Consider the following 26,139-nt stretch of genomic DNA (forward strand, 5'->3'; position numbering starts at 1 on the left):
CGTTCTATTTATTATTGTTATTGGAGGTGTCAAAATGGGCTGACTGGCCCAGCCTGATATGGGCCCAGTCGGCCCATCTCCATGACATATCTTTGTTGGTAGAGCTTTTATTATGTTCTCTACTATTAATCATATAATTTTTTCCTCAACACAATTTCTCATTTTATGAATTACCATAATTAGTCAATAATATTCTCTAATGGATGAATTATTAATTGTTTATAAAATCAAATGTAATACATGGGGGTTTTCAACGCATTAATATGGTAATATTAAGAATCATACGTACCCTAAACTTCTAGTTAATTAAGCCAACTGATTAATTAATTCAACTACCATGCTATTGGAATTAAATTATATTTAAAAGAATATCAACACATTAGTAGTAATCTTTATTTACGTTTTAATACTCAAAAATACACAATATATATTTCTCTTACAAACTAAACTATATAATCAAACTGAAACTATTTGGTTAGTCCCGTTTGTTTCCATCTAAACTTCTTTTCAACATCATCTCATTTCAGTTTCCCATTCAAATCGATTTTAAAAATTATAAAATTAAACTAAACTATAAAGAACAAAACCAACTGAAAATTGTGTATGAAAAATTGTTGCAGCTGATCTATATTAACACTCTTGTCTTCTATTTATCTCAATAGAAAATAATAATGCAAAATATATCTATTTAGGCTGTCAGAGATTAATTAGAATAATATTAATTTTACAATAATTATTCAATGGGGAAAAAAAATACTAGAGACATAAATTTATACAATAATATCCATGAATAATGCTGCATGGGTTTCCATGCACAGTTGCATTATCCCTTGCGTAGTCAAGAACATTGTGCTCTGCAGGCATTGGAGCTTTAATTCCCGGCCCTTTGAATATTCCCCAGCAAATTATTAATTCTTATTATATACACCACCACATTCTTGAAGGCGACAGACAGCACACTACAGATATCGAGGACATGAATTTACATGTCTCCCATGAATAATTTGATCTTTTTTCATCTATAAATAATATAATATATATAAATATAACGTAGCATGCATGCACATGAAACTGGTCGTTGAAGTGCATGTAGTGGACAAGCATGCCCTTACGAAGAGAGGTACGTTTGCAGGGAGCATGCGTAACTTCAAAGTTTGGAACCCTAGAAATTTGCGAAGCTTTTCAGGGCTAAGTTGAGGCAGGTGAAAAGAGAAAAGAAAAGGGATGTGATGGTGCAAAACGGAGGCAAGCTTTTAGCTCAATTATTGAGTGCTCGATGTGGTGTTTTGCATGCATTTAATATATATATGCACGTTAGTCCGTGGGGGCACGAGACTCAATGATCCTGCAAATATATAGAGATCTATACACATAAGAATGGTGTAGAAAAAACATTAGTAAATGCTTTGCAAGTTTAATTAATTTGTTCTCGAGGAAGAACAGCGATGGGTTTGGTCTTCTTCAATTAATTAATTATTAGCAGATCATGCAGTGTGTGGGGCTCATGACAGGAACCAATAAACTATGGATTTTCTCTCTATTTAAATGTGCATGAAGTAGTACAAGTCAATTGCGTATATAAATTAGTTTGCATTGATTAATTAATTGTTTGGTAGAATTTTTTTTAAAAGAAAAGCACGAATGATCTGATACAGCTGATAATATATGTAATGCATGTTTGACGCAACCTTTACAGTCAAAGCCAAGAGGAAAGATTCTTGTGTGATTAATATAATTATATATGCAGATACATACAACAATTCATGATCTAGATCAGCTCCGAGGATTGAGTTTGCAGAACAGACAATTCATTCAAACAATATATATTTCATTATGTGTGTATGTATATATATATATATAATTTGCAGAAATGATAAGTTGATAATTAATTGAGGGGCAAAAGGTGATCAGAGAGAGGACAAGAGATGGTGGAATTGACCAAATAAAGTCCTGTTGGTAGAGAAAAGAGGTGGCAGAGGCAGAAACACTAGCTGCTGTTGCTTCTTCATGGTCAGAGAGACTGAGAGAGGAAGGATCAAAAAGATGCATGCACAGAGCTAGCTAGATGGAACTGAACACGCATGGAAGAAAGTGGCCTGCAGGCCGGCCCTGTCAAAAGCTTCAATGCCAGGCGTGGCAAATTTTCCAAAGTTAATTACAGTCGATCGAAAGAGAGAGAGAGAGAGAGAGATGATTTATATATCAAAGTGGACAAGTAGATGATGATGATCATGTAGCTGAACCACGTTGCGATCGAGCTGTCTGGTGGAGATTTTGACCAATTAAATGCTCACGTCTCTCCACGCACGAGCAGTAGTAGTAGTAGTTAGTTAATTAAAAACTGAGGCTTATCGATCGAGGAGAGGCAAAATTAAGTATGAATAGAATGAAATGCATTGATTGATTAATCCAAAGAAAAGGACGGTGGGGTGGAATAAAGATAGCAAAAGGCAGGCAATAAAGGCTGAGATTCCCGAGGAGATCGCCGCGTATGGCGCTGACCGCGGCTTCGGAATCCATTAACAATTGCTGTTTAACATTTCAATTGCCGACTCGTAGTTTAATCGCTGCTGCTCTGCTCGAAATGTTCCTTCTCTCTCTCTCTCTCTTCCCTTGTTTCCATCTTCCTCTTCCACTGGAAGAATTTCATTGGGATGAAGACAATCATGCATTCCCAAGACAAAAGTTTAATGCGTCTGATGTATATGCTTCGACGACTTGCAGCTCTAGCTCAAGCTAATTAAACTGAAGTCATGAACAGAAGGGCTAGCTAGTTAGCTTAATCTGATATAGATATATACTGAGAAGAAGAAGAGTGAGCATCGATACAACAGCGATAAAGATGGATCCCAGTAGTGGATTAAAATAGGAAAGACCGGTTGAGATGACAATCAAAATTAAGAAGAAGTCAAAGATATCAACAATATAAGGATGTCAAAGCTAGCCACATGGCTGGTCTGGTGTGAGAGCCCGCTCGGGCCTCCCGTCCGGACAGACCTCTTATCTCAACTCAGATATTGAGTAACATGATTGACTATTTCAGCTGAGCAGAAAAGGTGGTCGACCCGTCATCCTTCCCGACAAGGAGATAAGGTTTTACCCCGCCTGTTGCCTATCTGATCGGATCTAAGAACCGATATGGCTTCTCGATTAAATGAAGGGTCGGACGAAAAACGAACAATTAACTGCATTATGTGAAGTCGAGCTGGCGATCCATCGACCGAATGGTGGTCGGTTGGCTCAACATGGGCCCACAGTGCTATGCTTTTTTAGAAGTTTATGTCGCTAACAACATAGAATGTCTAGTGAGCAAATCTTATTTTACAAGTTTCTATCCTATCACATCACAGGATTTACATGCTCGTTTAAAGAAATGTATCAAAGACACTTTTCGACTTTTCTTTTCTTAGGAAGCTTTGGAAAACATACATATGCTTTGGGATGCATGTACAGACGCTACAATCATACTATAAAAAAGGATCTTCATCTATAGGCACAGGTATGCGATGCTTCGTTATTCTACACGCTCTCTGCTACTCTTCACTTCTACTATTCTTCTCTACTAAACTGAGGACTGACTTGAACGTCAGAGGGTCAATGTCGAGAAACTCTTTCCTTGGCTCAGCACTAACGCTCTTGGTTTTACAGGATAACGCAGAGTCTTCATCCAGTCAACCGCATAGCCACGTTCCTAGCTAACCATCTTCTCAATTTTCAGACAGGACCAAACATGAACTAATCCTGGTTGTGAATATATAGGGATGTGATCCAAGGTCCGAATTAAATTATGTTACGATCTTTTGTTTGAGTTTTGGATTGTAAACAAGTCGAGCTAAATTTTGGAATAAGATAAACCAAATCATTAAAATAATTATTCAAACTTGACTTAGTTTATAATTTTATGAACTTAAATTTGATTTATTTAGATATTATCAAATTTTCAATTAAACCTTTTTAATTATTTAAAAAAATTTATTTTTAATTAATTATTGGATTTGATAATTTAAAATTATTTGTTAATTTTGAAAGATTCTTTATTTATTTAGTATATTGATAAAAGTTTTATTAATAAACATAATTAATAAATAATATTTATAAATATTATTAACGAGCTGAATACATATATGTTTAAATTTATTTAATTTAATAAATTATTTAAATTTATTTATTTAACTTTTTTTATATATTTAACGAATATAAATAAACTCTCTCTAATCATATATCATACATATTCACCCACATTCGATTCATTTACAATCGATTACTCGTGCTGGACTGCTGGTGATGTACAAAGTCTCACACAGGTTCGAAAGAAAGAAGAGGGAGGAAATGGCAAACGAATGGTCACGTGAGAGAAGAACGATGATAATAAAATATTTAAATATAATTAAAATATAGTAATGGACAATATTATAGTAAAGAGAACAGAGTGAGTAATTTTATTGAGCAAAATGTTACTAAAAATATAATAATAAATTACTTTTCCCACCTTCTGACAACACCCTCCTCTCTCTTCCCTTTTAAATTACCTTTTTACCTCCCTTCTTTAAAATAACAAGTTATTTCCATAACTTCTTTTTTTTTAATTTTATTTACTGTTTTTCTTTAGTTTTATTTTTTTCAATCATTTTTTTTATTTTTTCATCAATTTTTTTATCTGTTATAATTTTTATTTTTTATTTATATTTTTATACTTTTAAAATTTTTACAAATAATAATTCCTAAAATCAACTATTAAAAAAAAATAAAAGATTACACAAGATTAAATCCTCTGTCCTCAATATCACTTATCCTCGTATTCCACTCGTCACCCCAGTCTATCTCCAGTTCTTCCGATCGTTGTTCCGATCAAAACTATATGCTAGGGGGAAGGTGAACGTAGGGAGTCGCCACCGGCGCGATCAGCGTCAAAATTCGGCCGGATCTGAGCATATTTTCCTCCGCATAAATATGTGTTCCTGTTCAGATTCGGTCAGATTCCGACGTCAATCGCGTCAGTGATGACCCCCTGGATTCACCTTCTTCCTAGGATATAGTTATGGTTGGGATGACGGCCAGAGGCCACCGACGGTGTGTTGGAGACGACGAGTGAGACACAGGGATAGAAAAAATTAGGGATAAAAGATCCGGCTCTTATTGCTTCTCCCCCTACTACCCCTCCTTTCAAATGGCCTTTATGCCTCTTTTTCTTTTTAAATTTAAGTTTTTTTAAACAATTTTATTTATGATTTTTTTCATCAATTTTTTTTTTATATAATTTTTTATTTTTTATTTATCAATTTTGTTTTTATTTTGATTTAATTTTAAATTTTATATTATTTTTATTAATTTCATATATATATATATATATATATATATAATCTACTATTAAAAAAATACAAATATATAATAAAAAATATTCAAAAAAATAATCTTTGGTTTTTTTTTATTTTTTTAACGCTAACAGATAAAAAATATAAATTTGATAAAAGGGTATAAGAGTAAATTTTAAATTAGGATCGGGGAGGGAAAAGTATTAGGGGAGGTGGGAAAAGCAGGTCTCAATAACGCCAATTTCTTGAATTTTTAATGAATTTATAAATAATTAATGAAATGATTCTAAACCTTCTAATTAACTAATTTTTATAATTCATTTTAAGACAGTGAATTTGGCAAAAAAAATCAAAAAAATTAACAAATAATTTTCGAATCTCTAAAGAAATTTTAAAATGAATATAAGAGTTTAATATTATTAAATATTAACGAACAATTTCCAAATATCTTAGTTTTTTTCTTTTCAATTTTCATTTAGATTTCGTGATTAACTAGAACTTTATAGTCAATTTGAAGAATCAATTCCAAACAAATTTAGGAATCAATTTTTATATATTTGAAAAAATATTTTTAGTTTGCTTATAATTCTAAAATAAGTTTAAAAATTAGAAAGAATAAAAATCAATTTCTATCTCAAAGAAAATTCTTCTGGCAAAACTATTTTGATGCATCATTTGATCATTGTTGTCTAAGGTTCAATATATAACTGCGGGGAAAATTATATTTTTAGTTTGGAAGTTGTACTTTTTTCAATTTTGATCTTGTTATATATAAATTCACATTTTTAATACATTAACTTGTAATTTTGTAAAAAAAATTGATCTTGTTATCTGCAAATTGATATTGTACATTAACTTATATTTTTTCAATTTTAGTCATATTATCTATAAATTTATATTTATAGTCCTATAACTTGCATTTCTTTTTCCAATTTCAATTTTTTTTTATTTTTCTTCGAATTCGAATTCGAATTGATTACTGGTAATTACCTAGCTAGCAGCAGCGCAGATATATACACACATGGAACTTGAATGGTAATCCCTCATTCTTCTCCACTATAAGCAAAAATGTCCAAATTTATTTTTCATGTCAGTATCATCTTCGTCAGTTAGGTAATTACTGGTGGTCAATTCAAATTCTAGGAAAAAAAAGATTGAAATTGTAAAAAAGATACAAATTACCAGACTAAAAATGTGAATTTGTAGATAATATGGTCAAAAATTAGAAAACAAATATAAGTTAATGTACTAAAAATGTAAATTGGTAGATAACATAATCAAAATTGGAAAAAAAAAATATATAAATTAATATACTAAGAATGTGAATTTAATATAGCATAATCAAAATTGAAAAAAGTACAACTTATGAGACTAAAAATGCTCCACCAACTTACTACTTCAATCTGCCATTATGTTGTTGCATGTTCTATTCATCTAGACTTGTACCAGACGGAATAACGATTATCTTATATGTTGACGGGAAGTAGGATTTGTAGAGAAAACAAGAACATAAATAAAAAAAAATAAAGAGAAACTATTATCCTCAAAATTTTACTGAAAAAATATATTCAATAATAGAGGATAATTCCAAAAAGTAAGCATATGTTTACATAGACAAGCTCTAACTATAATAGGCAAAACTGACAAAAATATTTTAAATATAAAAAATAGTAAAATAAATATTTGGAGCTTCATAAAAGGTCCTAAATGTTATTTTTCGAATTTGAAATTTAACAGTTACGTGTTCTACCTGGTAACAATATAAATCAGTGTTACAAGCGAAAAAAAAATAAAGTCTCGTTCTGATTTTCAAGTCAAAAGTTATTCCCCTTTAAAATTGAAAAGATCTTCTTGAATTTATATGCACCAACTTAGCTTTCAAAGCCTACAAGTCCAAAGGAGAAATGAGACATGACCAGTAGGAGCCATGTCCCTGTAAGTTGTCACATTATGAGGGAGCCATTTATTTGTAATTATACCCTATTAATTTTGAAGATAGATAATCTTTCTTTTCTTTTGATTCATCTGCTAAAATATACAATTTTAAAGATAGGTAACCTTTTCCTCAAGGATATCAAAGTGTTTGACTGATAAATTTAACATGCAAACACATGTTTTAACTTCTTCTTCTCCTCCTCCTCCTTTTCAAACTGTTCACTTGCATGGCAGCTTCCTCTCTAGCTCCAACTCATGCACCTCACAAGCCTTGACTTGAGTTAATGCCTGAGTCATGCAAACACATGTTTAACTTCTTCTTCTTCTCCTCCTCCTTTTCAACTGTTCACTTGCATGGCAGCTTCCCCTCTAGCCCCAACTCATATGCATTGCACCTCACAGGCCTTGACTTGAGTTAGTGACTGAGTGGCAAAATTAGGTTTCAGTCCCATGAACAGTTCTCCTATTCCTTTCTCTCTCACATTCTCTCTCTCTATCTTGCTGTCCTTGTCCATGCTCCATACTGCATTTATGAGCAGGGCCAGGGACAGTGCCCTTAACGTTTTCCTCCCCCTTTAATTTTCCCTCATGGAAGAGTAAAGAGATTTTACAGTATCCCCCCTCTCTCTCTCTCTCTCTATAGGTGTTATTCCTCTGTTTCCTTAAAATATATAAGCTATCGTCCAGTCAATATGCCTGAGCAGAGGCACTGCAATTCCTCCATCTCTGCCTGCTCCCATCGATCTTGCAGCATTTATTGACCTCCTTAATTATAGTATTGTTCTAGCTTCTATATAGATTATATATATATATATATATATATATATATATATATATATATATATATATATATATATATATATATATTTAAGCACACATAGAAATCATAACCCACTCATGACCTAATCACTGCAACACCTCTATTTATCCCTCTCCTCCCTGCAATTCTGTACACTCTATCTCATTATATTCTTGCAGAAAGGTACTTATCAGCTCACTACTTTGACCTTGATCTTCATTTTCATCTTCATCTTGAGCTGGAGGTGGAGGTGGGGGAGGATAGGCCGTATGGCGACCGTCTACCCTGATCTTTCGCTTCACATCTGTCCCCCTTCCGCCGCCGTCGCGACGACAGCGGCGGCAACCGGAGAAGTAGCATCCAACTCCAGCGGCAGCAGCGAGAGTGAGTTGAGCCATGAACTGATACTGCAGCAGCAGCAGCAACAGTTGTCGTTTAATCGGGTTTGGCATGGCGTCCGTGAGCCGAGTCTCCACCTCGGGCTCGATCCCCACGGCGACCGTGACCGTCTCCGTCTTTGCCACCGGCAGGCAGCGTGCGGGTTCAAGCGGAGCGCGTCGAAGCCGGCCGGCCACCGGAGGAAGAGGAGTATCAGGGCTCCGAGAATGAGGTGGACCACCACCCTGCACGCGCACTTTGTCCATGCAGTCGAGCTCCTCGGCGGCCATGAGAGTAAGCGCACACACTTACACATTCATCAACTAATTTTCCAAATAACTGATGATCCAATTGCCCCCGTAAATTAATCCAATGCTGCAGGAGCTACACCAAAATCGGTTCTTGAACTCATGAACGTTAAGGATCTAACCCTAGCACACGTCAAGAGCCATCTCCAGGTACAAAATGGTTCAGGTATATATTGGAGTATTAACTAACTACAAAATAGTTGATCAAGTTTCTACACTGCAGATGTATAGAACAGTGAAGAGCACTGACAGAGAAGGACAAGGAGGTATATATTTGGATGGATCTAACCACTGCTGTTTCCTCACTCCTCTATATGCCTGATATCTTAAGAAAAATGTTTGGTTCAGGGAATGGTCGAGGTGCTGAAATGGGGATGAATAATGCTGCTTCTCAGTGGAGTGGAAGAGAGGTGGAAGCAGAAGAAGTGGAGGGAGGAGTACTATTGCAGGGGCAATATGATCAGATCAGCAGCCATTGCTATGCCTTACCAACAACAACACCACCACCACTGTCCAACTCTTCAAGGTAGATTATGACTCAATGAGTGCCTTAGATAGATAGCATTATCATAATGAGTAAACTTTGTCTTGTTATTTATTGTCAGCAGTGAGTTGCGTCCATCTTTGGAGAGGACTGCTTGGAACCCATCAATCAGACTAAATAATGCATTATCATATCCTTACTTCAGAGGGGATCATTTGCTGCACAGTGACAGCCAGGTACCTGTTGCTGTCAAAAATTTTAATTTTTCATTCTACTCAAAATAAATAAAATGAAAGAATTTTTAAGGAAGAAATTAAACTCACTGATCTTAGCAATTCCTTGCAGATGGAAGATCAACCAAACATCAATCCTTTTCCTGCTGCAGCTGATGGAGGGAGGGCACCTCCTAACCTTGAGATAACATTAGGCAGATAAAATGGGCAAATGCAGCTTTTCAGTGTCCCAGTTTATGAAGTTTTAGTTGGAAAGAAAAGTTTGTGTGATAATTAAACTAATCGACAAGGTATGTGGAGAAGAATTGAAGAGTGGCATTTGTACATGTAAAATTTGGTCTTTGACAAAATTTGTCTGGAGATTATTTTTGAGTCCAAGTATGGTGGTGTGTGCTGTTACTCTGTTGTGAAACTTCATATTTTGATATCAGTTAGTTGTAGTCATTGAGCCATGATTCCAAAGTCTTATAAACTCTGCAGAGAACCTATTGGCATCCTTGATACATCATAAGAGCTTATTATACAATCATCTTAATTTAATATACTAAACTTATGTAGTCTGTGCCATAGTCTTGTGCCAATTTACATATAGAGATGATGAAACAAATTTGATGAAATTCTCAACAGAAGAAATAACTCCCTGGCACTGGCATTCAAAAAACTCCTTTGCAGAAAGCTTGATAGCCTATTCATCCTTGCAAATGGACAGACACCAGAAAGCTATTTCATTGAGTAGAACTGTTACGAATGATAATATTACACAACTGGAGGCATTTTAGATCAATTTCAATGAAAAAAATGTAAGACTATATATTTACAGCTATATTTCCTGCTGGTATCAGTGAGAATGGGAGCTTAACTCTGTGCTATAAATGGATTCCAATATGCAATACACCATACTTTCATCTTCCCACTTGACGATCTCTTTTGCATACTGAAGTGCCGCGTCAACAGAATTCGAATCCAAACTGTTAGTCAGTGTGACGTAGAGTTTACGCCTAGTAATGGAATAAAATAGCCTCTTGAATTTTGTAGCAACATAGTGAAAAGCTTGCTGAGCTTTGGTAGCGCCAATTTGAGCACCTTGACTAGTCTTCTTGGATGGATACCGGCTATTAATAGGATTATAGTCATCAAACCATTCACATAATGTTAGAGGTGCAATGTCTATCTTCTGCTCGAGTAAATCGAATTTACTTAGGATCAGAAGAAAATATGTATCTTCAAAGGATGGATGACTAGCAATACACTCAAAGAGCCTTTTGCTCTCCATCATTCGATTCTTAACCATGCCATTTGTGTCTTCGTAGTATTCATCATAGTCTGTTATAGCAACAGGAAAAATGACTATCCGAACATCTTCAAACATGTCAAACCACTTGCAGTTATCTCCCAGGCCTTTGGTGTTAATTCTGATGAGCTGATACCTACAGCAAATGTGACGTGCATTACAACAAAACCATGTCAAGAATGACAAGAGAATTGTCATGAACATTGCATTTTTTTATTCTGGCAATTATTGTTCTAAACAGTCCTGACAAATGACAAGGACTAATCATATATAAAAAAACATTCAGCATTTTTGAATACTGCCACTATGAAAGAAACTTGGTGGTCTAGAAATCTTACCGTGTGCTATGGCAATTATTTGTGTAAAAATTAAAATGGTACCCTTTTTTCAAAAATTATCACATCAATACTCCATCATATTTTTCATCCCGCAAATACTATTATTCCAACAATGTTATAATATCGATGATCATAATTGCTACAAAGTGTTAAAAGAAAATCGGCTCATTTTTTTTTTTTGGTCAAATTACTATATACTATTATATCAAAAAATTGTTTAACAATTTGATCAAAATTGCCCAAACTTAGCAAAATGGCTCCAATTTAATCAAAATCACTCTACTACTATTGTAACAATTATGTTCATCGCTATTACAACTTCTAGCAGCTATGTCCTTGTAGCAGTTATGGACATATTGTACCAATTGTAGCATCTAAGGGCCATAACTGTTGCAATCGTGTTAAACTGATTTTGACCAAGATGGAGCAATTTTGATAAGTTTGAGTGATTTTAACCAAGTTAGAAAAATATTTTGATATAACAAGTGCTTCATGTATTGTAATTTTGACCAAATTAAATCAATTTTGCACTACGTTGTAGCAAAATAATGGTATTTTCGGGATGAAAAATATGATGAGGCGTTGTGTTTGATATTTTTTGAATAAAGGGTGCCCTTTTGATTTTTGCCCTATATCTGGAGTCATACATGGTTATATTTGTAACAGCTACATGGTTATTACTTGTATCAGCCACTGTAAATGGTACTGACCTTAGCAAGGTTTCCTGCATATCGTCATCATCAATACTTCTTCCAGAATAAGCTGATGGTGGAAACTGGAAGTTTGTATGCATCAATCCATTGGAAGAACTTATTCCATCGGCATAGAGGATATCAATATCAGAAGGTTCATACTCAATTCTCGACATATCAACAACCTGTAGATTTTTCAGCACCGCCATTAGACATAAGTTAAGTATTTTGGCAATGAAGGTAAAATTGTAATTCCCAATATCACTTCCAACATACCACAATAAGGTGTCTTCCTTTCTCTTGGTTTTATTGTTATTTAGAAGACATGGACAAATGTATATCTTTAGTGTTCATATTAGCATTCAGATCGTTATAATTTGATAATCACAATGTGTGATTCTGCTTTACTCAAGACAGTTGGAATGATAATAGAATACTCATATCTTACTATTAAACTTTTGTTGAATTCACATCCTAGGCTAGTTAGTTGCTGCTCTAAAGAAATAATTTCTCCATTTTGTAGAGTTAATTTTATGCTCTTGATAAAATTTCTTGTATTTTTCTTTGTTCTCTCAGTAAGACTAATAGCATAGTCAGTTATCAACAAATGAATGAACTATTCTCTTTGAACTACATTGATGGTGCAAACATGGTCCCATATATTCTCAAATCTCAATAAACTAATATATAATATGAATTCCCCAACCCCAGCATAAAATTTCAAATCATAAATTAATAATGAATATGCCATGCCTATACTGAGTCTTGTCTGATCATTGCAATGCCCCTTGTGCAATAATTAAAGTTAAATAAGATTATGACAGTATTAGAGCATTTGGTTGTTAGGAAACAACACGTGTAAAAAAATGATGCTAGAAAAGATGAGAACACTACTAAGATGGATTGTGAGGCTACTAGAAAGGATAGAATATATATATATATATAAAGGAAATTGTAAAGTCCTGTCCAAAAGTGATTATCTGGAGTAGTTCAGAATGGAAGGTGTGAGATCGAGAGACTAGGGAAAACTTTAACTTATATAAAAATTATTTAATAGATTTGAATATCTAGTAATATACTGTTGCATTTAGTAGTTGGGATAAACTTAACTTGATGATACCTTGATTATAGTCGTAAAGTTTTCACAATATGTTAGAATGTATACAAAAAGTCTAGTTTTTTATAAACATTTATATTTAAATAAAAAGAATTACATTGGTCAATATCTACATTTATATGCTAAGTGTACTTGTTCAATTGATTTATATTGTAGATAACATGGTATGTGGTGTCACACACAGAAAATCATGTTATCAATTCTTTATAAATTATAAACAGTAACTCACGACTAAGATGAAAAGGAACAAACCATTGGAATAGTCGTAGTATAATTAGATATTAGTTTATTTTGACTAATAAATTACACTAGTACACTCTGAGTGTATTGAGTAGCACCATTTAAGGTAAGTTCTTTTATACTAAATAAAAGAACAAGACCTTATTTATTATGGAAGTGTGTACTCTTAATCCTAATATAATAACAAGCACATATATTTAGTATTTATTTCTTTAACTTATCAAAGGGTGAGATTTAGCTCGATAAATCAATAGACCCGATAAGTTGGAAAATGATATTACTTATAGTTTGTGTTCTTGATTATAGAAGGAAACTGTGTCCTAGTAATCTAGGTTGAGAATGTCCCCAAGAGGAGCTCATAAGGATTGTCATGTTAAACCCTGCAGGTGCACTTAGTCCGACATGACGATAAGGTTGAGTGGCACTACTCTTGGATTAAGAAATTAATTAAGGTGAGTTGTCAGTAACTCATTTAATTAGTGGACATTCGATATCTTAAACACAGGGAGATTAACACACTCATAATAAGAAAGAGCCCATAATGTAATTTGGAATTGGTGCAATAGTGCAATAATAACTCTCTAGTGGAATGAGTTATTATTAATGAACTTGAGTTGTGTGTTCGGGGCGAACATGGGATACTCAAGTTCGTCGAGAGGCCAAAATCAATTTCTCCTCTAGGTCCCTGTCGTAGCCTCATTAACGCCTCAAGTCCACTCATGAAAAGCCCTTCTTGGTGTCCAAGAGGGGGTCGGCCCATGGCTTGGTGACCAAGCCATAGGGACCGGCCAATTCCTTCTCAAAGAGGTCGGCCCTTTGCTTGGTGCCCAATGAGGGGTCGACCACCATAATCTAAATAAGGAGGGGTGTTTTGAATTTTTAAAATTTTCTCTTTGTAGATATCTACAAGTTTTAAAAGAGAGATTTTAAAATTTAAAACTTTCCTTATTTGAATTAGGCCACATGGTTTAAAAGAGAGTTTTAAAAATTTTAAAACTTTCCTTATTTAACCATCCTCATGGTTTTTTAAAAGAGAGTTTTAAATTTAAAACTTTCCTTTTTTGTAACCATGTTAAAAAAGGAAATTTTAGAAGAGAAATTTTAAATTTTAAAACTTGGTTTTAATTTTTAAAACTTTCCTTTTTTAACATCCACTTTAGGTAATTAAAAGAGAGCTTGTAAAATTTTATAAGAGCTTCCTTCTTTGCTTATAAAATTTTTACAAAAATTATTTTCTTCCTTTTAAGGGGTCGGCCAATCAAATCAATAATTGATCCAATCAATGATTGAATCAATCAAGAGAAAGGAAAATGAAAAATAAAAGGGGAAAAGGAAAAACAAGAGGAAGATTTTAATTTTTGTAAAAAGTCTTTCCTTATTTGCCTTGGGCAAGTAATATAAAAGAAGGGGAGAGGAAGCCTTATGTATAATCAATTCTTATTCTCTTGTTGAGCTCTCTATTGTATTCGGCCCTCTCTCCCTTCCCTTTCCCCTTGCTCTCTTTGGTTCCTTGGTGGTGGTGGTGGTGGCCGGATATTAGAGGAGGAGGAAGAAGGCTTCGGGTGGTGTTCATCTTGGAGGATCGTCGCCCACACGACGTCCAAGGCGAGACGAGGAATACGACAGAAGATCTCGAGGTTATTAGCATACAAAGAAAAGATATAACTAGTAATTATTTTCCGCATCATGCTAGTTATCTTTCTTTGTACGAATTCCAAACACAAGAGGCACTAGATTCTAGTTTTTCGAATTTGTAATTCGAGTTGTGTTTTTTTTGTTTTTCGAATTTGTGATTCGATTGTTCTTTTCGGTTAAACCTAATGTTATTTTAGGAAATTAAATATTGAATTTCTATTAAAGACTTTGTCGAGGCAGTGGTGGATGATCTCATACCCAAGAAGGCCTAGTGTCTCGCCATGTTTGACCTGGGAGCCGATTTTAGAAATAAATATTTAATTAACTTTATAACATAGGTTGATTTGGATCAATAGTGTTAAGTTTCGCTTGCGATCCAAATCTAAACCATTAAGAACAGATAAGTTAAATTTGGAATCAATAATGTTAAATTCCGTTTGCGATTCCTAATTTAACTTCTAAAGAACACAATAGGTTGTTTAGGAAACGTTCGACACTTGTACAAAATTTTTGTACAGTGGAACCGGTACGATCTTCCTAGGACCAACCAACACAATCATCTTTTGAATTTAACAGAAGTTTCATGCAATATTGGATCACACCAAGGTCAGCAATCAGTTGGCATTGACAAAGCAGTTGCAAGTTTACGAGACAGCCACCAAGGCTCAGGAAATTCAGTTAGACATCTCCAAAGCAGTCTGAGGGATTGTCTGGATTCAAGTTAGTATGGGAAAAAAAAAAATTAGTATGAAAGAAAAGTGGAGAGGAAGGCACAACAAGAGAAAGGAGCAGAAACATGTTCCTTTTGTTTGGATACAAATTAGTAAGGTAATGAAAAGGGAATAAAATATTAATGCTTCATATCCAAATTCCCCCGACTTGATGGATGGATGTATTAATGTAGGGTGAATACAGAAACTCTTCTCCTTCCGTTTCTCTCCAGCTCATTCAAATTACTTATCCCAATCCAAGAATTGGAAACTCTCCCCTTTTTGCCATCCTTTCCTTTCCCTCAATCCAAAGAAGCTCTAAAAGATAGCTATAGACACAACAATCTCCCCGATACACTATGTCTGTATGGAGAATAACATCATTTTCCATAGTACTACATTGGAAAGGTCATTTCATAGCTGAAATCACGTTTAAATGTTGGGATATTAATTTAGCCAAGGTCACAGAAATCAAATTGCAGAAAAACAGAAAGGAAAATAAAGATAAAAGTTACCCGCTCCAAGAAGTAACTGGCATTACTAGGCAGTGATTGAAGCTCATTTATCCGTCTATACGTAGCTTGAATTGCAGAATCATTCCACAACTCTTCTACAAGTGGGGCATACTCCCGTGTAGAAGCTGGGAAAATAGCATCAAGATTGCCAGATGCCATAACTTTAAGAAGCCAGTCTGAAAATGCTTTCAGCCGTGCGTTGATGGAATACTCTGTCATATTTCTCTTTTTGCCTAATGCAATATCTCCTGTTTTCAACAAATTGAATGACACCTTCAATAGCTGTAAATATCATATTTCCAAACAAATAAAGACTTAAAACTCGTTTTCTCTCACAATCAAATGCTAATATAAAAGGACCACGAATCAGTTCACAATGTTAAAAATCTGACTTATAGTACAACAGAAAAACAGTGCATATTTCTTGGATTAATATCAAAGAACATCAAAATTGGCATATCAACTTTGTTTTTATCAAAATTGTAAAAGCAACTAAGAAATAAGATGGATGAATTTCAATGTTCTTGTCATCTCTATCGGGCAGAAACTAGGTAGACACTCTAAAAATGGGCCTACACATGTGCATTTAATATGTCCAATAACAATAATAGAAAGATCCAGTGAATGAAATGTCGTTCCGTGCCGCCTGACACGGACGGTTTTTACCGTTCCGCCACGAAGGCGAAACCGGCACATCACGTGCATGTGTCTCGACGTTTCTGGCAGAGCCGAAAGCGTTGCGTGATGCCTCCAGCGCCGTCGGACGCCTCCAAAGCCGTCGGAGGCATCGCGTGCACGCCCGCGTCGCTTCTAGCAGAGCCGAAAGTGTCGTGGGACACCTCCGGCATTGCTGGAAGTGTCGTCGGACGCTTTCGGTGCCGCCAGAGGCCGGACTCCTCTAGCGTCGTTAGAGGCGTCGCATCGAAGGCGGGCACGAGCACGGGTGTCAGAGGCAATCGTCGCGATTTTACTGTGCAAAATTCATATTCCAATTTAAATAAATTAAATAATTCCTAAGGAAGTGTGATATTTTAAGAGGCTTTCATTAACCCTAATTAAATTATCCTAATAAAATATAAAAACTATATTTAATTTTTTAAAAAAAATTAATAAATTTTATTAAATAATATTCTGAAATTGTTTATAATGTTTTAAATTTTATTTAAAATTTCTAAAAAAAATAAAAATTATAAAAAAAATAAAAATTATAAAAAAAATAAAAATTATAAAAATTCTAATAAATTAAATTTATATTCTGATATTTTTAAAAAAAAATTGTATTTTTTAATGTTTAATTGATATTCTAATTTTTTCTTACTATTTTAAATATATTATTTAAATTATTAAATAAATAAATATTCAATTTATATAATTATTATATATAAAATAGTATTTTTGTATTAATTTATATAATTATGATTATTTAATTTGAATTATTGATATATCAATTTTCTTAAACAAACTATATTTAGTTATTTTTTCTAACAATATTAAGTTGTTTAATAATAGAGAATTTATATAAAATTAATATACAAGTTATTTTTTAAATTATAAACAATAAATATATTTATCTAATAATTACTATATATAAATAAAAAATTTTGAAACCGTATCGGCATGGCATGATACGATACCGAAACGGTATCATTCCGGTTTGGGACCAAAACCTCGGTACGGGTTGAGATTTTAAACCTTGAGAAGATGCATGAATGCAGATATGTAGGTATATGTAAAATTTAAAGCAAGCTGAAATGTTGATGTTGCATATTGGAATGTGAAGCATGAATATCAGGCATTACACAGATTCATGTGCTCACATGCATGTGGGTCTACCAAATAATAACTTATTGGCAGACAAAAAAATTGACTGCAAGATCCTTCACACGTGATCCATAAATGCTCACGTCTTCCTCAACTTTCGTGTTATTTAAGGTTATCAACTCCTTTATTGTTCTTTTACTTCAATAATACTGGAACTAGATGAGGACAAGGATGTAAGATGCAGTCAAAAAGAGCTCTGTGCTGAATAACCTCTGTTAAGCTCAGTCAAGTCTTTATAGTGATATGTGCCATTGCTCTTTTCATTCTTGGACTTATTATCCTTTCATGGCAGTGTATAAGACCATAACAGTGTTTCCTAAGAGATGGAAGGTGAAGAGCGAAAAGGAGGGAATGGAAATAAAGAGGGAAGCCAATTTGTGATTGTCATTTCCTACACCCTATACTTCCTATTCATTCACACAATAATGCCCTTTCACTTTGTTCTGTTAAAACCATCCAGTTTTAATAAACTACACAACCTATATGTTGTTGATCTATGCAGAAATTGCAGAATTGCCAATTATGAAGGCAACAAATGTTTATATAGAAGTTGATAAATATAAAGAAAAAAAAAATCTAATCATTGTCATTTATCCTATAAAACATTTTGTTCCAGTTTCAGAAGAATCATAAAACAACAACATTCCATTAGCCACAACCAATAAGGCAATGAAGGCGCAATCAAAGAAATAAAATGATTACTCAGTTTATTTTTATTCAGTTTATATCTACAATGAAATAGAACATTATTTTGCAGGAAAAACAAGGCTTACCGGAAGATCAATTGGACATTAATATTTTTAAAATCTATCAAAAAATTTGCATCAGCCCCAAAAATTCAACAAGAAACCATGCAGGATCACAGTCTAGATTTATAATTATCCATTTCTATCATAAGACATAAAATTGTAGATGAAAGGATGAAAACCCTCTAAATAGATATGTGCAAGTATTCTTACATTCTAGCACACTGTGTACCAGTCCACTAAGTATCAGTATTGGCGCTGTCCTAAGGCTTTAAACCATACAACATATAATCACATAATCTCATAAACAGCAAAGAAAGATGTTAAATGACACTTTAGTGTTTTTTTATACATCAGTACTTGTAAAAGGATCCTTGCCTTTTTCCTAGACAAAGATGCTAAATTCATTACTTAGTTAACTACAATATTCTAAAATGTATGAACACTAACACCAGAGTAGAACAAAAATACCTTCTAGGCATTGAGAATTTCTTGTGCCTTTACCATATTTATAGGTTGTCAAAATAAAGTCTCAAATTATTAGCATGGGTTGAAAAAGAACTTGTTGAATAAGACACTAGAATGAAAAACAAAGCCTACTGCACATCATTCTTGTTTTTGTACCTGAGCAATCCGATTGTTGTTTGTCTATTCTCTCAGCCAAAATCTCTTCTTCAAAATGTTCACGTCCCTCAAGCAGTAGACCCAGATAATTATATATGTTGGTTTGAATCAGAAGCTTGATATCTTGTCGCTCTTCCTCAGAGAAAGGCACACTTTTGTAAAGGAACTTAGCCTGATAAAATAGGGAAGAAAATGAGAAGTTATCCATAAATGTAGAATATAGCAAACATAACTAAGAAAATCAATTTGGCATCTTCCAAGAACTACATCATATTTTAATAAGAAAATCACAATATTGGAAAACCAAAATTAATGACTAGAAACCAGTGTAAATTGCCTCCACTTATATTATACAAATTGACCTGGTTAATAAATGGAATATGGTGTGGATTATTTCCTTTTACAACTTCAAAATTCCACTAGTTTTGTAATAATCATTTTCAGATGGCAAGCAATCAAATACCATGGGCCAACCAAAAGATTTAACTCATGAAGGACATTCATAGATGAAGGGCATCATAGACTAATAGCCACAATTTAGGTGTGATCTAGTTTTCTATGTGGCAAAAGGTGATTCGCTCGCCTCCAGCACCCCCGCCAATCCATCCCTAGGCCAACACGAAGGAAATAAATCATGGATGACTACTAGCCATTAGTGCAAGTAGCCAAGGCATGGGGGAGGGTATGCTCGGACGTGCCGAGTTTCGGCCCCAAGACCTCATGTGGCAACACCCTATGTCTCAACCACCGCACCGCACCGCCCCAAGGGGACATGATCTAGTTTTCTATGGTTCTACATAAGGTAAGCTAAGACTTCAATATCTAGATAGAATATTTTTTTACTGGCAATCAATTATAAATGGTCAAATCAGGATAATGATATTGACATTTCAGGACAAGATTGTGTGGCATGCAAAGCATTTTGGAATATAAGAGAATAAATGCAAATCACCGCTTAAAATTTTATCTTATCCTCATATGATCCAGAGTTCTACATGCTATCTCATCTGAGCCATCTTTTACCCATGCGACTTAAAGTCCATATCAACTGCATCAAAGCAAGGTCACTGGTTATTGCAGCTAAGAATAAGTTCTCAAATAACTCTACCAAATTGTCACATGCTTGGAATTCACATGATGACAAGATTCAAGGTGACTCTACCATCAATCAACAAATCGCATTGGCTCTTTGCAGGGAATGGAGGTGTTGCCATTCCAACAATGGGTATGGGAGATGGCGTAGAAGCTCAATAAGGCTACGTGCACCCACAAGTATGACTTGTTGGCACTACAAGAGTCAGTAAAGGCCTGCCTTGATGGACTCTTCAAGAGCAACATCTAAGTCACCCACTTCTGCACTGTCATAACACCTGAGAATTCCCAACATGCGAACCGCTTCAAAGAGTACCAAGGACACACAAAAGTAACTACTTGGGTAACCCTGTGGCGATGGACCACCTAGAATCAAGTGACATAAGAGGGTACTGCCATATCAACGCTACACTCATTAATCTCTCCAAGAAGGGAGGTTATCACGCCCTCTTAATCACAGACAGCTACATCAAACCGATGCTAATGTCAACAAGAACCTTATCCATCCATTGTACCATCATACACAAGAGGCTAATAGATAGAATCAATCAAGTTACTTTTTAACTTTGATTAGTGTTTCCTAAACGCCTAAAGCCCTTTTTACTTATTACTAAGAGCCTAGGTCAATGCTTCAGAAAAGATGATTTACTTTTATGACCATTATGTTCCACCTCACAGCAGATCCTCCATGTAGATTATTTTCCTTAAGAGTTTAGAAAGTTCAAAATGCAGATCACAAAATCATGAGAATTTTCATGAAATTGTCTAAATTCTCTAAATGTAGGTAGTCACAAAAACACAAGAAAGTTCTCAGCATTCTCGTGTACTTTGAAGCTATTTATTTTATTTATGACATATTTCCAGCAGTTGTCACCCCTAAACACAGAAAAAATAAACTTATCCACTCCTGGATTTGTCTAAAAAAAAGACGAGCTTTACTGTGAGAATTAATACATGCTATAATCATATGGTACTCATTTAAAGTACCTGTTTGAAAATGGTACTAGATCCCGATCCATGGTGCCCAACCAACAGAAATTTCTGGAGTGCTCTCGTATCAAAGTGGTCAGGAATAGATTGATTCAACAAGTTATTAGTCTCTTCCCCAGAACCATTTGCAACCTTACTAGGAAATGGCAATGAAAGAACAGGGCATAGAAGCTTCATACGAGTCTACAAACCAGAAAGTAATCGGAACATCAATTTCTGGAAGATATACAAGAAAATACATAATAAGCATGAGTATTGATTACCTTTTTCCAAAGCATCCCTTTCACAGTCTTCTGCCCTTCCTCCAGGTATGTCCCATCAGCATTGAGCCAAAAATGAGGATTCCCAGCACAATGGACACCGGCCCACTACAGAGCAATCAAATTACTGTTATTTCTAAATCTGTGGAAATTTAGAAAAACATAAATGGTCTTATACTTTACCTTAAGCATCTTCAGCTCAACTTTGGTAATCTCCCGACCATTTATAAGAACTCCAGTATTTCCATTGCTAGCATTTCGCATTAGAGCACTGCCTACATTTAAATGTGGAGAAATGATGTTGTCTGGTTTGTGCCCTTCCTGAAAGTAGCTATATCAATACTGCAACCAAATAGTTGATGCAACAAAGATGAAAAAGGACAATCATGGGACAAAACAGGGCATTAACAGGGATCAAATTAATTTTGCAATACTGCAACAAAACACATTCTGCTTTCATCAAATTAATTTTGCCTTCTAGCCTAGATGACAGAGCATCACGCTGGTTTTGACAGGGATCACAGGTTAATTCAACAATGGCCCCCCTTGTTAGCAATTAAGCCGACGTACTTGAAGCCTTTAGTATAAAGTAACTTTTTTGGAAAAAACAACGGACATTAACCTCGGCATTCCATTGATAACTTAGGTCCAACATAGATAAGCAAATACAACAACAACCAAACTAGAGCGGTAAATGAGCTGAGCCGAGCTCAAGCCAGCCTAGGCTCGAGCTCAGCTCGACTCGATTTATAATGGCTCGACTCATGCTCGAGCTCACTTGAGCATGTAGAGTTGAGCTCGAGCTCAATATTTAATTATGGGCTCGAGCTCGAGCTTGATTTTTTTATATTATTATTTTTTAATAAATAAATTAATATATTATATATTATGTATTATAAAAATATATATTATTACTTGCTTGTTTGGCTCAACGAGCCGCGAGCCAGTAATAATTAGGCTTGAGCTCGGCTTAATTTCTAATCAAGCAAGCTCAAGCTAAGTCAACTTCGAGCTCGAGTCAAGTTTTGACCGAGCCGCTCGCGAGCAGCTTGATTTATTTGCACCCCTAAACCAAACTTATTCCACTACGTGGGGTCGACTATATGGATCTTTCTACGTCATTGCGCTCTATCCCCTACTATATCATCATATATATTTAAATAAATTTTATCTTGTTTTATTATTGCTAATCAAGTCTTTTTTTTATCTTCCTCTTTTTTATTTGATGTGTGTATTTTTCATAGTTTCACATAGCCTAACTAGAGCATTTATTTGCCAGCTAAGTATATATTTGTATCATCTTAAACATGTCTCTCGTAGTTTTCCATGAATAGATGCAACTCCGACTATTTCTCTAATGCTCTCATTTCTCATTCAGTCCATCCTCGTATGTCCATGCATCCACCTTAACATCATTATCTCTGCAACTTTCATTTTCTGTTTATATGCTCAAGTCATAGTGCAACATTCAACATCATATAACATAACAAGTCTAACCGCTGTTTTATAGAACTTTCCTTTAAGTTTTAGAGATACTTTACTATCACATAAAACATCATACACTAATCTTCATTTCAACCATTCTACTTATATTCTATATAAGACATCTCTCTCAATCCCCCTATTATTTTGCAAAAATGATCATAAATACTTAAAGCTCTCAGTTCTAGACAACTCGTCATCTCCTATTTTAATAATTGTCTCATTACGTCAAATATTGCTAAACTTAAATTCTATATATTGTCTTTATTTTACTAAGCCTAAAATCTTTCACTTCTAGTATTTCCTGTCAAGATTCTAGTTTAGCATTTACTCCTTCACGTGTTTCATCTACCAAAACAATATCATCTGCAAACAACATGCACCACGGTACTGTGTCTTGAATGTATCCAGTTCGTCCATGATTAATGTAAAAAGATAGGGACTTAAAGCTGATCGTCTGATCCTTAGTGTAACCTAGTTTTATTGGAAATGTTTCAGTTAATCCGCCTGAAGTCTCGTTCCATCCTCATACATATTCTTAATTAATAGTGAAGCTAAACATAGAGAAGCAAATGATGGATATTTTTACTAGTTGAATTGATTGACAATAAATATGTGAGGAGTAAGGAGAATTAAAGAAAACTCTGATAAATATAACAGAAAGAGATTATAGTCAATGACCAAAGTAATTAGGACTTACATGGCTTGATGAGAAATATGTGATAATCAAGAACCAAGTTCATTCCAAAAGTGACCATCAATATAAGCAAGCTGCACATCCATGAGGCATGACTATATTATGTCGTCGAGTTATATTATAGACAACTAGCATAGTTTACCAATTTTGAATTGCATTTTGTCTTTAGTTGAGTTCATTGAATTGCAATGTGAACCATTTATAATGGGTTGCTATGCCTCAACCTGGATGAGGCAGTGATACATAAAATTAATCTAGAGACAATGAGGCAGCTTTGGGATCATGCACAAAACTGTATGAAGGAATTTTGATTTAGTTGGTGTTAGCATGAGATATATCAAGCTAGTTGAGCTTCAAGTTATAAAGGTGATTTTCATTATTCTATCATACATAACTATTTGTGCATTTTATTGCTAAAAATAAAATGTTCTGTTGGAGCGACTTTGCAAGAAAATTTTAAGTATAATATGGCAATCATAACTGAGTCATACTAGGACATAATAACAAATGCCTAGTTTGAATATTTAGATTTGTATGTTCAAGGCTATAATTCCCTTTTCATCCAAGCCCAGGCTTCTTTCAATCATCTACATCAAATAATGTGAGTCGTGACAAGGTTAATGAACAATGGAATCCATCCATTTGATTCGTAGAAGTCTCTGTTTTCTATTTTCAGTTCTGTTTTCCAGAGAAACAGAAATTGAAAATTGAAACAAAAATATCAAAAAAATGTTTTTCACCAACTTTCAAATATAAACATTTAATGTTTTACAAATATAATGCTTGATATTCGACAAAAAATGAATAAAAAATATTAATGAAAACAGAACATTTCCATAAAGAAACACACCTATCTAGAACAAAATTTAAAAGGTAGCTTACCTTGCCCCAATAACCAGATACTTTGTCGTACCAGTAGAACCCCGGCTTCAACTTTGGAGGAGGGACAGGGCAGCTCTGCAACAGGACCATCTCGTCCATGCTGAGTTTCTTTCCATTGACACAAATATCTTCTGGCTTGAGCTGATTTTCCTCACAGCTCTTTTCAATCTTCATCAGCTGCTGAACTTCCCGGGAACTGAGCAACTTCTTCAACACGCGGGAGCTCTTCCCCAATCTTTCCCTATTCGATTCCAGTATTGGAGAACCAATGCAGGAAATGCACTTCCTCCCTTCGGGCATGGATCCCATGGCTCTCAACACGCATCCACTGCAATACTTAGCGTCGCAGACCAAGCAAGATTCTTTTTCCGTGAAACGGCTTCCTTTCAAGCACTTATAGCAAGCTCCCTTTTTTATCTTTACCTCCATTTCCTCCGACCTTTCTTGAGGAGAGTCCACTATTGCCGGAGACATGGAACAACTGGACTCGCCTGATTCCTGAAAGGTCGCGAGCAACGCCTTTTTCGCTTGCACAGCGACCGCCTCATCATGCTCATCTCCGGAGGCGGATGACTGGAATCCAAACTCCATGCTAATAGTCGACTCTGTCGAGAGCCGATTCGGCGCCATGTCATCAGCCGAAGCAAACCCGTCGCAAAACTCGTCAGAGAACCCAATAGCGCCAGAGCTGTCGACTACCTCGGAAAGCTCGGTCGAGGGGTCAACCAAGCTGGACGAGCCGAGCACGCCGGAGCTTCCAGGTTCAACAGAGGCATCGGCGTCGGGGCCTTCCATAGAGGCGCGATTCTCAATGACAGAGATGGAGGGAGCGGCAGGCATGGCAGGCTCTGTCGGCAGCGGCAGCTGCTGGTGCGGCTTCATAGGGGGATAGGAGGAGGGGGAGGGAAGCGGGTGGACGACGGGGAGGTCAGGAAGTGCGGCAGAGGGCGGGGCAACAAAGGCGAGGGGGATGCGGTCGACGTCGATGGGGAAGGCGCGCGGGAGGTCATAGGGTACGGGGGGGCCCTGATACTCAACAGCGAAGGAGTAGTCGACGTGGTCGACGGGATCGACGGCGGGCGGTGCCACCTTGATGAGGCGGCAGGCCATTGCGAGAGCCGGAAGGAGGGAATCGATCTAGAGAGGCGCTAGGAAAGGCGGAGCATGACCGGAGCAAAGCGTACCCCTAACCCTAGCCTTAATCCCGTTGGCGGATAAAGAGGTGAGAGGGGGAAAAAGGCTGCACCTTTGGGATCACGCGCGAGAATTATAGAGAGAGAAAAATAAGCAGAGGAGCAGCTGCTGGTTTGTAAAGCAACAGAGAGGGAGAGAGAAGGTGGGGCCACGCAAGCGACTTGGGACTTGCGTGAAGGACAACGGTGGGCCAATACGCGACGCGTCTACCAGAGAGAATCTCGGAGTGGGGACCGGATGAGCAGGTGCAGGTTCAGAGTTTGAACGTGTACTATGAGTCAATAGTGAGTAGTGTGTGTGGCCGGCGAGGGGCATTATATTATATTATTTTCTTTTATTTTTAAGTATAATGTAAAAGGAACAT

At 35.5% G+C, this 26,139-nt stretch overlaps 2 protein-coding genes across 3 annotated transcripts; one reads left to right on the plus strand and one right to left on the minus strand.

Annotated features, from left to right (window-relative positions):
• Nucleotides 1-8,133: 8,133 nt before the first annotated feature.
• LOC121979695 (probable transcription factor KAN4) lies at nt 8,134-9,848 on the plus strand. 2 transcript variants are annotated; one of them, XM_042531683.1, is made up of 6 exons: nt 8,134-8,718; nt 8,806-8,882; nt 8,956-8,998; nt 9,081-9,258; nt 9,338-9,452; nt 9,562-9,848. In XM_042531683.1, exons 1-6 carry the CDS (start codon nt 8,316-8,318, stop codon nt 9,649-9,651), a joined length of 906 nt encoding a protein of 301 aa, XP_042387617.1. In that variant the 5' UTR covers nt 8,134-8,315; the 3' UTR covers nt 9,652-9,848. The 2 variants fall into 2 exon arrangements, with proteins under 2 accessions (XP_042387617.1, XP_042387618.1); XM_042531684.1 differs by having other exon boundaries at nt 8,135-8,718; nt 9,341-9,452.
• A 309-nt stretch (nt 9,849-10,157) lies between these two features.
• LOC121979694 (extra-large guanine nucleotide-binding protein 1-like) lies at nt 10,158-25,866 on the minus strand. The gene is made up of 8 exons (XM_042531682.1): nt 24,582-25,866; nt 21,704-21,841; nt 21,524-21,628; nt 21,258-21,443; nt 19,179-19,350; nt 15,988-16,235; nt 11,789-11,955; nt 10,158-10,876 (listed from the first exon to the last, which is right to left on the minus strand). Exons 1-8 carry the CDS (start codon nt 25,689-25,691, stop codon nt 10,288-10,290), a joined length of 2,715 nt encoding a protein of 904 aa, XP_042387616.1. The 5' UTR covers nt 25,692-25,866; the 3' UTR covers nt 10,158-10,287.
• Nucleotides 25,867-26,139: the final 273 nt, after the last annotated feature.

Source organism: Zingiber officinale, chromosome 5A, assembly GCF_018446385.1.
Source record: "Zingiber officinale cultivar Zhangliang chromosome 5A, Zo_v1.1, whole genome shotgun sequence".
NCBI classification, from domain to species: domain Eukaryota; kingdom Viridiplantae; phylum Streptophyta; class Magnoliopsida; order Zingiberales; family Zingiberaceae; genus Zingiber; species Zingiber officinale.